This window comes from Myxine glutinosa, chromosome 12 (genome assembly GCF_964187855.1).
Source record: "Myxine glutinosa chromosome 12, kmMyxGlut1.1, whole genome shotgun sequence".
Lineage (NCBI taxonomy): Eukaryota > Metazoa > Chordata > Myxini > Myxiniformes > Myxinidae > Myxine > Myxine glutinosa.
Genome location: NC_136272.1, coordinates 3,034,340 through 3,050,792, shown reverse-complemented (window position 1 = coordinate 3,050,792; position 16,453 = coordinate 3,034,340). Strand labels below are relative to the sequence as shown.

At 46.6% G+C, this 16,453-nt stretch overlaps 1 protein-coding gene across 1 annotated transcript in view; it reads right to left on the bottom strand.

Annotated features, from left to right (window-relative positions):
- The window catches only part of LOC137437283 (semaphorin-5A-like), a 227,277-nt gene that overhangs the window by 88,293 nt on the left and 122,531 nt on the right, over positions 1-16,453 (bottom strand). Inside the window, exons 6-8 of the mRNA XM_078766389.1 lie at positions 13,987-14,085; positions 11,722-11,935; positions 11,312-11,609 (exon numbers count right to left, since the gene is read on the bottom strand). Of these exons, the coding sequence (XP_078622515.1) occupies positions 11,312-11,609; positions 11,722-11,935; positions 13,987-14,085 (611 nt within the window). The remainder of the gene's footprint in view (positions 1-11,311; positions 11,610-11,721; positions 11,936-13,986; positions 14,086-16,453) is intronic.

The following is a 16,453-nucleotide window of genomic DNA, read 5'->3' as shown; positions in this document are numbered from 1 at the left end:
TGAATAAAAGCTCACAGCTTGGAGTTTTGGTGGACCGTCTCATTTCATTTCACCGCATTTTTATTCACTTGAATTCTATGGTTGGAGCCATGGAGAAGCTGCTTCGCCTGGAGGTATTCTCGGGCGACCCTCAGGCTACGAACGCCGCGGACCAATGGGAATATTGGCACAACTCTCTTCTGCTCTACACCGCGGCAGTTCCGGATCTCACCGAGGTACAGCGGCTATCGGTTCTGACCTGTCATGTCAGCCTCCCGGTCTACGGGTACATATCCCACTGTACCACCTACGATGCGGCCGTGGCGACGTTGCGTGGCATATATGTCCGGCAACGAAGTGCATTGTACGGATGACACATGTTGGCTACCCGACGCCAGGAAGCTTCAGAGAGCCAGGAGCACTACATCCAGGAGCTGATATGCCTGGGGAAAGGTTGTATGATGGAGGCTCGAACCGCGGTGTAGGCGACCGACGACTTGATGCGGGATGTGTTTGTTGCTGGTATCTCGTCGCCGGCCATCAGACTCCATTTGCTGGAGGAAACCACATTGACCTTCCAACAAGCGTGCGACAAAGCACGCATTCTACAGCTGGCAGCGTCCCGCGCGGAGGCATACGGTGGACCCGATCTCACAGCGGGGGCCGCTGCCACGGCACGGCCGGAGTCGACTGCATCGCCAGAACGGGCTCTCGCGGAATCTCCAGATGACGCTCCAGCACCGATCGCTGGAGACGATGGGAATCCGAACGCCGCAGCAGCGAACTCTGCGGAGAATGCCAAATGTTATTTTTGTGGCAATAAGAGACACCCTCGTTCTGCGTGTCCCGCCAAAAATTGTGAATGTCATAATTGTGGTAAAAGAGGACACTTTGCTAAAATGTGTCGGGCGGCTAAATCTAAGTCTTCCCGGGGCTCGAGTCTTCCAGGTACGCGCACCTCATGGATGCCGTGAGGCGTGCGCCGTGCCATGCTACCTGTACACGTGGAAGGGATCCGCGTGGAAGGGCTTATCGATACTGGTAGTTCCTCCAGTTTTATCAGCCATGCTTTGGTACGACGTCACGGCTGGACAATGCGCTCGGATACCCAACGAATTTACATGGCTTCGTCCGGACATAGCGTACGCACCAAAGGCGTTTGCTCTCTTAAACTTGTCATCGAGAATAAACTGTATGAGGATGTGAAACTCACGGTGATGCCGGAATTGTGCGCCGACGTTCTGCTAGGTCATGACTTCCTGAGCCGTTACGGCCGGTTGGTGATGTGCGTGGGAGACGGAGAGAATACTCTTTGGGTCTGCGGCTTAACCGAGTTGGCCATAGATCCTCCTGCGCTATTTCCCAGCCTGACGGCCGATTGCTGACCGGTAACCGTGATATCTCGACGGTATACTCGTGCCGACGCTGCATACATTGCCGAGGCGACCAAGCGTATGCTCTGAGAGGGCATTATAGAGCCGAGTAGATCGCCGTGGAGAGCGCAGGTTCTAATCGTACACTCTGACAATCACAGGAAACGCCTGGTCATTGATTACAGCCAAACGATAAATAAATTTACACAACTGGACGCTTTTCCTTTGCCGAAAATTGATGACCTCGTTCAGGAGGTTGCCAAATTCAGGGTCTTCAGCACTTTGGATCTAAAATCAGCGTATCATCAGATACCAATCAGAGAATCGGATAGGCCATATACTGGCTTTCAATCCGGTCGACGGCTGCATCAATTTCGGCGGATTCCTTTCGGAATCACTAATGGGGTGGTGTGCTTCCAACGTGCCATGGACGACATCTTGGTTAAAGAAAATTTACAGGACGTCTTTGTTTACGTGGATAATGTGACCGTCTGCGGACATACCCAGGAGGGGCACGACGCAAACTTGAAACGATTCTTGGAGGTTGCGCAACGTTATAATTTAACCTTCAACCGCCAGAAATGCCACTACGGTGCAAAAACAATCGATTTACTTGGGTACACAGTGACCGGCGGGGAGATAAAACCAGACGCCGAGACGCCGAGCGCCTCCGACCTTTGCTAGAAATGGCGGCACCCTGTGATCGAGCGTCCCTGAGGCGGTGCCTCGGGCTTCTCGCACATCACTCGAGATGGATTGGAGGCTACTCAGAGAAAATAAGACCTCTGGTGGACAGCAAGGTCTTCCCTCTGACGCAGGACGCGCTAGACGCTTTTCAACTTCTGAAGGAGAACATAGCTAGGGCCTGTGTGACCTCCATTGATGATAACCTCCCGTTCCTCATCGAGACAGACGCTTCGGATTGTGCGATTGCTGCTACCCTAACGCAAAACAAACGACCTGTGGCATTCTTCTCTAGGACACTGACCTCGACTGTACGCAAATATTCGGCAGTGGAAAGAGGGGGCAGCGGTGGTCGAGTCGGTCAGAAGGTGGCGCCATCTGCTGCTGGGCAGGAAATTTGATCTCCTGACAGACCAAGTCGGTGGCTTTTATGTTCGGCCACGACCACCCTCAGCATGTTAAAAACGACAAAATCGCACGATGGCGGGTCGAACTAGCTGAATACTGCTATGACATAATCTATCGCCCTGGGAGAGAGAATGTGGTTGCCGACGCGCTCTCTCGCCCATCGATTTGTGCTGCTATGATGTCAGAGGATTTAAAGAGCATCCATGACTCATTATGTCACCCCGGGGTAACTTGATTCGCTCATTTTGTGCGCTCTCGCAATTTTCCTTTTTCGATCGAGGAGATCCGACGTCTATGCCGCACCTGCTCCGTGTGTGCAGAGTTGAAGCTGCGATTCTATAAGCTGCCGTTACAGGCGCTCATTCAAGCAACGAAACCATGGCAACGACTAAGCGTCAATTTTAAAGGGCCGATATGAACACTCACAGCAGGGGGGGCCTCGTTATCTATTGATGGTAATTGATGAATTCAGTTGTTATCCATTTGCCTTTCCGCGCTCAGACATGACGTCATCCACGGTCATACGATGTCTACGTCAGCTGTTCGTCCTGTTCAGGTATCCGGGGTTTGTGTATTCAGACCGTGGGGCTGCATTCATGTCCCAAGAGGTTCGAACCTTCCTAGTAGGTCTCGGAATCGCCACTAGCCGCACTACTCCGTATCGCCCCGAGGCGAATGGCCAAGTGGAAAGGTATAATCAAGTCATCTGGAAGGCCGTGGCGCTGCACTTACGTACGCACTCAATGGGGCTGCACCAATGGCCATGAGCTGTGCCAGAAGCATTACATGCAATTCGGACATTATTAAGCACGGCCACAAATCAAACTCCCCATGAAAGAATGTTTCGTTTTGAACATCGTGGCGCTACCGGTCAATCGATGCCCGGTTGGCTTGTCGAACTCGGGCCCGTGTATCTGAAGTGAACGGTGTGACAAAGCAAGTACGAACCGGCGGTGGATTTGGTGCAGATCGTGCAGGTTAATCCGCAGTATGCGACCGTCCGGCTGCGGGATGGTCGTCTTTCGACCGTGTCGGTCCAGCATTTAGCCCCGTGCGGAGACGAGGACACCCGGCATAACGTATACTCAGAGGATTCGCCGGTCGAACTGGGGGATTCCGTTCCGGGCACCCCTCATTCGTGTGACGTAACACCGCTGGGAACTGCTGCAGGAGATTTCCCGTGCTCGCCGTGTCCGTCACCGTCACCGCCGGGTCCTCCGTCCCCGTGCAGTGCGCCTGGTTCGCCCACAGATCAGACTCGTGCTGACCGGGATGGGAATGCGAACGGATCGCCTACCTACTGGACGCGTGCGGGCCGAGCATCCCGTCGACCCCAACGCTTGGATTTGTGACGGAGTGCTCGGTTGCTTAATTAATCTACTATCTTCAACTTATACTTTATATCGATAGTCCGCGTGCTCGCTGAAACTTTAACGGGGGAGAATGTCGTGAAGTAAGATGGTTCCATCCGAGGGATGCCCTCCATCTCCGAAATGTTACTCATGATGCTATTCCGACGCCGACCTCGTGGGGAGGATTTATATACCCACTATAGTCAGGGCCCTTAGGGATATTTGGGGCCGTTAGGTTCAAATTCTTCCAAAAGCACCAAATTTGGCCCAGATGTTGCCCATGCCATACTCTTTCGATTTCTAATGGGTGCCAAGACGGGCGCCCCCCCTGGGGGCCCCATATTGGCGAAATACTAAATGGCCGCCACCCGGATTAGAGGAAAATCAGTTAAATAACCAAAAGGGTTGGAATCATGTATGATACCACTTTTCAGGGGTTTTCGAGGTCGAGGAATCCTATTATGATGTTATTTTGATGATTCGAGGTCAGGTTCAACCCTCAAGGTCATCTTAAAGGTCATTTTTGAGTCAAACATGTCGGTTTTTGAGTTTTTTGTCAAGATTTACACGAGGTTCACCATTTTATGTTTCTGGGTTGGGTATTCGAACTCTGACCTTATTTTTGACAATTAGAGGAAATATTTACATGTCTATGATTGTGATTGTATTGTACATGATTGTATACATGTCATAAATATGACGTCATAGGTCATGTGACCTGGCGGCCATATTGGATTTTATGAAAACCTTAAAAATGGATCCCTGCCTTCATTTTTCGATCGATTCATTTTGAACTTTGACCACTTATACTACGCCATGTGATTGGATGCATATCCTAATTATGACGTCATATGTCAGGTGACATGGCAGGATGGACTGGTATGGTCCCCGGATCATACCGCCCTTGGCGCCCGTCAAAAATCGAAAGAGTATGGCATGGGCAACATCTGCGCCAAATTTGATGCATTTGGAAGAATTTGAACCAAAATATCCCTCAGGGCCCTGACTACTATGAGTAAGGATGGGTCATTCCGCTCTCTTGTGTCTTCGAGTTGGTAAGATTGTTGCAAGATTGTGTTACATTTGCTAATATATCTGCAATGGCGTAAAGGTAATGAAAGTGGCCAGAGATGCTTACTTAATAGCTTTTGTGTTTTCTTTGTAGATCAGTCGCATTCAAGTGAATAAAAGCTCACAGCTTGGAGTTTTGGTGGACTGTCTCGTTTCGTTTCACCACACACACAACAAACCTACACCGTTCGATGTGCCTCAATAAACTTCCTCCATATCCAAAATGAGCCTTTCAAGGCAACCTGGGCCACCTTGTCACACATCCTACTTCTTTCTGACCCACACACTCCAAGCCGAGCAAGAAATTCAGAAAAGAATTGCCAATATACCCTCTACACCCCACCTCAAATGGCTGACATGAAACTCGCCAACCGTTCTCCCGTCACTCTGCCTCCAGCTCACTGTACTTTCCTCTCTTCCTCTCGTGCACCTCCTCCATGTTCACTTCCCAAGGTACAGACATTTACCCAAAGATGACCTGTCTTGTTGCAACTGACCAAATGACAATGTCAGGCCGCAACCTTGTCACACAGATCTCCTTTGGGAATACCAATTGTGGCTTTAGGTCTGCCACCACCTACCAATCACAAGCATCTGACAAGCCCTCTTGCTTTCCACCTCCTCCTCTTTCCACCTCTTACCACTTGGCCCTCCTTGACAAACCACACGTCTCCCCCATCAGTCTCCTTCTCCACTCTTCTCTCTCTCGACCTCAGCACCACTTGGTGCACCATCTGCACCACCACTGCCAGCACCTGATCATGTCGCCACCTGTATTATCCTGCTGCCAATGCTACTGAACATGCACTCAGTGCATGCTGCACCATTCCCACACCTCCACACAAATAACATCTCTCCTCCTGCAACAACCCCCACGATCTCAACTTTACTTGTGACGGAAGCACATCATACATTGCCCGCAACAGGAAATTTAACAATATTGGCTCCATCCTCCAAATCTCTTGCCACTTCAACATCCTCACCCACACACCTTCCCAACTAGTCCAAGCACTTTGCTGTGCCTGACCGACTGCTTTCACATATCGCACCTCCTCTTCCTTTCTTCTCACGTCCCTCTCAACCATCTTCCTCCTCTCTTTCACACATGCCTTTCCCCATTGCTCATGCTTCATCCACCCCAAGCCATGCTTCCCGTGCTGTACCATCCCCCATGACCTCCTCCTGTTGCAACCGCTCCTCCATCTCGTCCACCTCTGCTCTTGCATTCCACTTCCGACTTCCCTTCTTCTCTGGGAGAGAATTCTTCACCACTGCATCACTTGAATCCCGCAACTTAATGAACTCCCGCACCCTCACCACCTTAAACTCCTCGGTTAATGATGTCAAGGGAAACTGGAGTTTTCCAACCTGACCATAAAAGGCAATGTTCGTCAAACAGCATGGCACTCCCAACCACCTCCTCACAAACCCACTCAGCACAACCTCCATCCTCTCTACATGCCCAATCGCAATTTCTTACATCATCAATGGCCACAATAATCGTGGCATCGAATCCAAACTTCAAACACGATACCTTCAACTTACCTGGCAAACCACATCCATCAATCCTCTTCAAACCTCTCAAATGCTTGTTTCTGACCTCTTCCACTCTTCCCAAATCATTCAACTCCACTGTATACCATCTTCACAAACTCTTCACAGGGGCCTCCACCAATGATGGAACCACCTACCCTCCCAGCTCAAACCTGTGCATGTTATCCACCACTCCTCATCTCACTGCCACACTCCTCGACTTTCTTGCTTTAAATCCCATTCTTGCCCACCGCATCAACCTTTCCAGTCGTCCCAGTACCTCTACTGCTGCATCAGCAGACTGTTGGACAACTGTCAGGTCATCCAAGAAAGCAAACATTTCTGGCAACCTCTGACCAGGGGCTAGCTCCACTTGTTTCCCATGTCCACTCACCGCACGTATCAACAACTCCATAACCAGCACAAACAAAATAGGGTAGATGGTACATCCCATCGGGATCCCCACTTCCAACTTCTGCCACTCTGTTACATAGGACTGTGTCGCAAACCGCATCCAAAACTGATCATAATATGTCATCAAAAAATCCCTAAATCTCCGTGGCACCCAAAAGAAATCCATGGCATACCTGATCAAGGCATGCGGCACTGACCCATATGCATTCTCCAAATCCAGCCATACCACCGCCACATTCTTCCTTTGCCTCTTTGCCTCCTGTAACACTTGCCAGACCATTGCCGAGTGTTCAATGCATCATGGTGATCCTGGTATTCCTGCCTTCTGCACAGAACCAACCACAAAACCATTCCCTCTGATGAAGCCTGAGAGCCGTGTTGCAAAGACACTCATCAATATTGTTACGGTTTTCCGCCGCCCTTCTTACCCTTACCAAGGGGGGATTAAGCCCCTTGTTCTTTCTGGGCCTGGCGTAACCGAGAGACTTGAAACACCTCTTCCGGGCAAACGCAAGGTAGGGTTTTGGGATCAAGTCTCGCTCGTACCCAAATACCTGCGCCGCCACGGAAGAGGGGAACCAAGCCTCGCATGAGCCACGTGTAATTTCAGTACACTGAGCGGATTGCGTACCACGTGGTCCGTGCAGTCACCGTTGATATTGGACCCCGATTAGAGTGGTTCTATTCGTACCACAGTTAGTCAATGAGGGAAATCACAAGAACAATCGAATGGAAGGAAGAACACAGGTTTAATTATTATTTCCAATATTATGTACAATGATCGGTAGAAGCAGAGACACAGAGCAGAACTTAAGCAGTCTTATTCTTAAAATCCCAGACTCTGGCCCGTTCACACTCACAAAGGGAATTGCACGCAGGATGATGTTCAGGCCAAATGCGCCGGCTTGGTCGTCCGGCTCCGTCCGGCTCTCCTCGGTCACAGCACGTCCCGCGATGATGGCAAGCAGGCGGTGGAAGGATCCTCGTAGCGCGTCTCCCGAACAAAAGGCAGCGGATGAGGCAGGAAGGAAACGTACGCATCTCTCGGCACGGCTGGCGGTTCCACAGCGCGTTTAGCAACCATCGCGCTATCACTCGCGTAACCCAATGCAATATAGCGGCTCAGCTTCAAGCTCAACTGAGCGTCACTTTCATATGAGCACGTATCTTGGTTCATGCGCGTCTTTCTCCGATCTCGTATCTTTCAAGCTCTACTGCTGACCGCGCTCCTTCAACTCCTCACTCAATGCCAACTCACCGCCAACTCCTTGCTCGATGCCCGACTCCAATTACTTCCTGGTGGCTTTGCGCAACGGCTTATATCTGCCACGCCCTGAGCCTTCTCGAACCTTCCAACCACGCCCTGTGACGCAGTGCTGCAGCCACACCCTGTGAGCCCGGATTGGCGGCTCATGCTTACCATCAGCTTCTCTGACTGGTAACTGGTACGTTTTTCGTTCGTAATTAATTAATTCGTAATTAATTCGTAATTCGTTTTCTGTTCGGTAATTCGTTTTACCGTTTTCTTTTTCATGTCGTCAGCACGGATTTTAAATATGAGAGGATTCATAAATGCTGAAGATGGCACAGGAATGTGGAATTTATTGGTTTTATGCTTTAGCATTCACCATTTCAATATTGTTTGTTTGCTTTCGGCTCCTCACCCATGTAGCACGGGTACCTCGCTAGTATACATCATATATATATATATACATATACATATATACAGTCACGTGAAAAAGTAAGTACACCCCATGTAAATTTTTGACTTTTTCAACATATTTCAACATACAGCTATTTGATCTTCATTTCAACAATATTGACAGATAAAGGTGATATAATACAACAAATATCATGAAACATTAACATTTTGTAGTCCATTGTATAATTTAAATAAACATAAATGCAAATTTCACATGTGGAAAAAGTAAGTACACCCTTGGCTCTAATAGGTGGTATTGCCCCCTTTGGCAGAAACAACCTCAAGTAGGCGTTTCTTGTAACTGTCTACCAGTCTCTGACATCGACTGGGAGAAATTTTTGCCCACTCCTCCATGCAGAATTCAGCTGTGCGATGTTTGAGGGGTTTCTTGCATGCACAGCTCGTTTCAAATCCCCCCACAACATCACGATGGGATTTCGATCCGGGCTTTGACTTGGCCATTCCAGAACCCTCCATTTCTTTCTTTTCAGCCATTCCTTGGTGGATTTACTGGTATGTTTAGGGTCATTGTCATGTTGCATGGTCCACCCTCGGTTGAGCTTCAACTTTCCGACAGATGGCCTCACATTATCGTCAAGCACCCTCTGCCACAATGAAGAATTCATAGTGGATTCTATGATGGTGAGCTGCCCAGGCCCTGATGCAGCAAAGCTGCCCCAAACCATAATATTTCCACCACCATGCTTTACAGTTGGTATCAGGTTCTTGTGGTCAAATGCTGTCTTTGGTTTTCGCCAAACATGTCTTCTGGTACTGTGGCCAAATAGCTCTACCTTTGACTCATCTGTCCAGAACACATTGTTCCAGAAGTGCTGGCCTTTGCCTCGGTGTTCATTGGCAAACTTTAGTCTTACCCTGATGTTCTTTCTGGACAGCAAAGGTTTTCTCCTGGCACACTTCCCATGTAGACCAAATTTGTGCAGCCTCTTAAACCCCCTTTACACAGGGGTGGTGATCGTTGAGAGATCGTTGAGCAATGAAAAAATCTCAATGAGCGCCCAGCGATCGTCAATATCTCTCAATGATCTTCCAGTGATCTCCAGTGATCTCCACGGTCGCCACGGTCTCCTCAAAGTTTTGACTCGGTCCAAAACAATCTCTCAACGATTGCCAAGGGAAGCGATCTCTCAACGAACGCTCAACGATCTCATCGATCTCCCAATGATCTCTCTGCAATCTTTCAATTAACGCCAAATTTTTCCACCCCGAAAGGTAGAGATGGCTGAGTGATCAGTGAGGGATCGCTGAGCGTTCGACGAAAGACCAATATAGTTCATTGAAAGACCGGGGTGGAGATTGCTCAGAGATCATTGGGCGATCAATTTCCGCTTGAGAGATTGTTGAGCGTTCGTTGAGAGATTGGGGAGAGATTGCTGCGGTGATGAGAAGTGCGGCATTGGGGAAAATTGAATTTTTGATCGCACAACGAGCGCACAAGAATCTCCCAAACAGTTACACAGAAACGGCTTTTTTGAGGCTTAGGAGATCGTTGAGAGATCGGGCAATATTTTTGATCGCTCAATGGTCACCCAACGATCTCCGTGCTGTGTAAAGGGGGCCTTACTAATGGTAGACTCGTGCACCTTGACATCAACAGTGGCAAGAGCTACCTGTAGGTCCCGTGATGACATTCTGGGGTTCTTCGAGACTTCTTTCAGCATCTTGCGGTCCGCTCTCAGGCTGAACTTTCTGGGGCGGCCTGGCTTGAACAAGTTGGCAGTTGTTTGGAGATCTTTTTAAATCCCTTCCCAGACTCGTAGGAATCTATAACCTTCTTTTTTAAGGCCTCAGAGAGCTCTTTTTATCTAGGCATGGTGACGCCACACACTTCAACAACAAAGAGCAAACCAATGAGGTTTAAATAAGACAGGTTCCTCCAAGATCCTCTCCAACGATGTTCTAATCATTTGCACCTGAGATGGTGCACCTGATTCTAATTTTAGGTATTTGAAATCGTGATAAATGTCAGGGTGTACTTACTTTTTCCACATGCGAAATTTGCATTTATGTTTATTTAAATTATACAATGGACTACAAAATGTAAATGTTTCATGATATTTGTTATATTATATCACCTTTATCAATCAATATTGTTGAAATGAAGATCAAATAGCTGTATGTTAAAATATGTTCAAAAAGTCAAAACTTTACATGGGGTGTACTTACTTTTTCACGTGACTGTATATATATATCACGGTTTGAGTCCCGGGTTGAGTCAGAATTTTTCACACTAGCCCCACGCAGGAATTGAATTCCTGTGTATTAAATATATATATATATACATATATATATATATATATATATATATATATATATATATGTATGTATGTATGTATGTATGTATGTATATATATATATATATATATATATATATATATATATATATATATATATATATATATATATATATATATATATATATATATATATATATATATATATACATATATAAATAAATAAATATATATATATATATACACACACACACACACATGATAGAGTATTTGTTTTCCAGAATGCTTGGTTTCAATGTCATGATAAAATTCTAAACATAATATTTTGACCGCTTGACATATTCACGAGTTTGCAAACTACAAAATAATACTTTGGTTTTATTAATTATGCAAGTTAAGGCAGAATTATAGAAATACTCAACACCTCCACTCCCACCTTAACCCCCAGAATCTTCCACAGGCTTTTGGCCTGGCACCTTATATCTGAGTGCTGGAAACAGAGCATATAACATCACTAACAGAACCACAAACAGTACTAACGCGTGGCTCGTGGAGAACACCGCGTAAACCAAGCCCCTTTCTGACAGCAGGTACGTCGCCTGAAGTTCAGGATAGGCCAGCGTAACAAGGCCCGAATTGGTCTGCAGCCGGCAATGGAGGCTGGCCTTCATGAACGTGGTCCAGGTTTCCTCCAGCACAAAGCGACCGCCGACATCATTGGTGCAAATGCGCGCCACCCGAGAGATGCTGGACAGCGCACACTCGTGTTGCAGCGGTCTCTCCCTCAAGAAGACGTAAACAAAAGACCCCATCTCATACACGGACACAAAACTTGGCTCTGTCAACAAACGGAGAGACGATAGTTAGTTGGTTTATTCTGGTAAATCTCAACCAATAGTCTCAGTGATTGGCAAACTAACTAAAAATGAAAACCAAGACGTTACACGCACCGTGCAGCCAACGGGAGTTGTACTGAGCTGTGCGGAGAGGAGGTAGAGACCCGAGGCTGCGGTAGATGGCTGGATCCCTTCCGGAGAAATCCATGGCAGTGGCGGCGTATATTTCCCCGCGTACGGTCAGCAGGGCGGTGGAGCTGTGCTGCGGGTCGTACGGACAGCGGGCGACACCACTCACATGCTTCAGCTCCTTTGAGATGTCCTGCATCTGCGGGCAACGACAAGGGCAAGTTGGCAAGACTCGGTCATAATCGCACCAGTTACATCCTCAGACGCCATTTTGATCCTATCATCGTGTTGCGTTGCTTATACAGTAAAGGCTCGTTAGAATAAGCAGGTACATTGCATGAACTCACCGTTGTCAACAATATAATTTATCAATAAAACCCAAAGCAATATTACAAATAAACATTTATACATTTCACCTTACACGGTTGACCTGCAGTTCTTAGTTGCTCATACCAGTGCTTTAATGAACCAATAATAATAGTGTTTACCTTATGTCTCCATAATGAAGAAGAACCACCTTTAGAGGCCATTTTTCCCCGCAGAGCAGGGGTTGGCCTTTTTTGGGCACCGTGGTCCCCTTTTTGAAGGAATGTTTTATGGCCGGATGCCCTTCCTGCCACCAACCCTGTTGGCCACCTCTTGCGACACACAGGGAATTACCAGTGAACTGGTACTCAATTTGCCGACCTCGGAAGGATGACAGGCTGAGTCAAACCCCCCCCCCCCCCCCCCCCCCCGTGTTAATTCAGCGATCGACCGGGATTCAAACCCAGGATCCGAGGATCCCAAGCCGGTACCCTAACCAGATCCTAGGATCCCAAGCCGGCACCGTAACCAGATCCTAGGATCCCAAGCCGGCACCCTAACCGGATCCTAGGACCACAAGCTGGCACCTTAACCGGATCCGAGGATGCCAAGCCAACACCAGGCCTCGTTAAACAGAATGGTTAAACAGATTTGATTCTTCAGGTATAATCAATTTTCCCCATTGCACTATTAATTATATCAAAATGTTAAAACCCATTTCTATTAACAAAAAAAAGAAAAAAAAAGAAAGGAGATTATCCACCAAAAGTGCTGCCAGAATTTGCCAAAACCGAGTATTCCTTCTAAAGGAGTCAGGTCACGTGACTAATCATCTGAGTTTTATGTCATGGCAGAGTTTCAGTGAATCCTTATTGTGCTGCCCCCATCCAATTTACAAGGCATCAATTCATCACAAATTTGACGATCAACAAATCTTCACAACTCAATCTACCTGGAGAACTTCTTCCCTCCCGGCTCCTCCTGAGTAATCAAATTAATTTGCAGGACCATCAAACCCGTCCTTCTGGGAGGTTCCTGTTCTGTGCTACCTCTGCTCACGAACCCGTGCGTTGAAAAAAAAAGTCTCATTGCAGGTGCTCAAGGGAATACCTTGTGCCGTGCAACGGTTGTTTTATGTCTGTTTATTAAAATTTAATGGACGTACCAGCAGCTGCCACACACAATCAGCATTGGAATCAAGAGCAGGTGTTCCCATTATCTACTGCACACTACCTGAGGCATTAGTGCCAACGCATGCCATCAATAAGTGCTGTGAACAATTCACGATACATCCTTATTGTTTGCTTCATTATCCAGCTTTGCGTTTTTGGTAACTTGAAGAATATTCACAAAGTATTCCCTATTGTCGCAGTTTGGGCAAACAAAGCTAATGTTGCTAAGCAACGAGACAACAATAGATGTTTTTTCTTTTGTGCAAAAGCCAAAAAAAATGACAAAAGATATACATTATATATTTATATTTGCTCTTTACAAATAAAACTAGTAAATTGAACCAGCTTTTAGCTCCCTGACAACAAAGACGTCCCCAGCATGTGCCCCACCTGGAGGGTATACTTAGTGGAGAAGGTTGGCATGCTTACACCTGAACCAGATGGCCTTCGATTTAGATTTTTGTTTCTAATTATTACAAGCAGCACTTGTTTGGAAAGGGTTTCCTTACAAAGCTTGAGATGCCATATTACAACAGTATGCTGACTGGGTTTCCATGAATGGGTTACTAGGTTGCCATGGTTACTGGGTTTCCCCAGGGAATCCTGAATAAGAGGAATAATGAAAACATCTGACAAGGTTCGAACAACAGAAGTAGAATGTTTTTTTTATAAGCGTGTAAATTGAGAACCTTTATAAATAGACCTGTCCGGTTTGGTGAAGATAAACGATATTTATAGTAATTGGAACGTAGCATCGAGGAAGATTTCTTACCGATCTGATGATGCACGCAGGTGCGAACGCATTGGTTCCACAGGTGAAGAGCTTCCCATTAGAAGGTAGCAGTACACGGATGTAATTTTGGCATTCCTCCTGGAAAAAAAAAAGAGTACAAGATTAATTTAGGAGCGGCAAGAGTACCAGGTTGCTCGTAACGGGGCGGTGCACAGGTAGTCCATTTACCTTTGAGCTATCTTGTCTGGGTTCGATTCCCGATCCGATTGATAACCAAGTGGTGCTTCGTGCGCAGGGTGTCTCATCGCAAAGTGAGCCGGCCATTGGATACAAGTTAAGCTAGGTGTCCATTTGTCGGTGGATGATCAGAAAGACACATGGCACCCTTCATGAAGAGCAGGTGAGTTATCGCCGGCATTCTGACTAAATTCCAGGCCAAACTTCCTTCCGACGAACATAAGGATCCGCCATTTCCTGAAAGACTTGGCCAGAAACTTTCCCCAGCCGACCCACGATAAGGTGACAATGATTGGAGCCATTAAAGAGGTAATAGCTGAGGGGAGCTTGGTTGGTGTGATGTTTAGTGTGGGTTCAACCCCTAATAGGCATGATATCAGCCATAATTAGGCGTCCTCCCCTCCCCCCCCCCACCCCCCCCCCCCCCCCAGGCTGTTGTAGGCTTTGTTTCTACAATCAGTGACCCCAATTTTAATGATTTCGTACACCTGAGAGCAGTAAACCACCATTTAGATGTTTTTCCCCCTTTTTCTGCCAAAGTCCGAGCTGTATCTTGGGCCCTGCTGGGATTAGCTGAATTAAACATTTCCAGAGATTGGGAATCTAAAGTATGAGCGGGGTTCACATAATCGTTTTCGAATTAACTTACAATGTCTATAACTGGGCCATGACCTTAAAACCGAACATTTTTTTCACCTACACTCGACAAACTTTTGTCCAGTTGGAACGGAATTGCCCTCTCTAAATAGCCTAGAGCAAGGAGCATTTACACTTAATTTACATCATACCCCTCCGGGTTAAAGGTCAAGGTCAAATGTCAGTCTGAAACTAACAACGCTTTTTTGGCATCTCTCAGTTTTGCCAATGAGGAATCTCAAAGATCAAAGCCTTTTGGCCTTCCAAGAAGTTCTTGCATCATAATGGCATACCTGCGTGAAGCTGTGCACCTGATGTGCACCTTTCAAGGTCAGTAACCTTCGTTTTGACATTTCAAGGTCACAAAGGTCAAATTTTCAAAGTTGTCGGAATCAAACCGAATTTTGATTTGTGACCTTCACCTATTATTATTTTTAGATTGTGACCTAATTAGCATAAAAACTTTGTTGATCATAACTTGAACAAGTCAGGAGACGGCGATGGTTCACGAGCGAGCGGTATTCAATGGCAAAGGTCAAAACCGACATTGAAAATATATAAATAGGAATGTATTATCTGTTATGAGACTAGTTAGCTACACAATACCGAAAATTCGGTTTGATTCCGACAACTTTGAAAATTTGACCTTTGTGACCTTGAAATGTCAAAACGAAGGTTACTGACCTTGAAATGAGATAGAAAATAATGTATAATCAGTTATGAGGTTAGTTAGCTACACAATACCGAAAAATTGGTTAGATTCCGACAACTTTGAAAATTTGACCTTTGTGACCTTGAAATGTCAAAACGAAGGTTACTGACCTTGAAATGAGATAGAAAATAATGTATAATCAGTTATGAGGTTAGTTAGCTACACAATACCGAAAAATTGGTTAGATTCCGACAACTTTGAAAATTTGACCTTTGTGACCTTCAAAGGTCAAAGGTCGAAGATTCTGAAATTTGTTGGAAAACTTGTATTTCATGATGTTTGTGATGATATAAAAACATGTACGACATTTCACCCTATCAGGAAGCGAACAATGTAATAAAACCATCAGAAATCGACTTTTCTAAATTTTGTGACCTTGTGACCTTGTCCTTGGGGCGAAAATGAAAATCCAGCTCCGTGGGGCTAGACACGTGACATTGGCCTAACCAAATACCGAAACCCCTGTCAGATTCCACCAAACCCCTCGGAGAAGATGTAGCTTGAACTCGATTACCCCCTAAAAAGACATCTTTTCCGGGCGTGGCTCCGCCCACAATGGGCGCAATACGCCCACTCTAGGCAGGACACAACTAGATCATGATATCGACCTCCCACCCAAGTTTCATCAAGATCGGATGATGTCATCGGGTAGTTATGCTGCGGACAGACAGACACACAGACACACACCCATTACGAATATATGGTCACTCTGATAACTCGTGAACCAATAACTTTCCTCCGATTTTGAAGATGTTGAGTTTTAGGGATAGATTGTGGACGGGGACACATTTTCCTGTTTTCCACTCAATCCCTAAATGTTGAAGGTGAAGGTCATCATTTGATCGTGCGCACCGGGGGAGGCTTACCCTTGGCGATCGCTTTTTGACCGCAGGTATCTAATTACTACACTGGTGTGGTGCC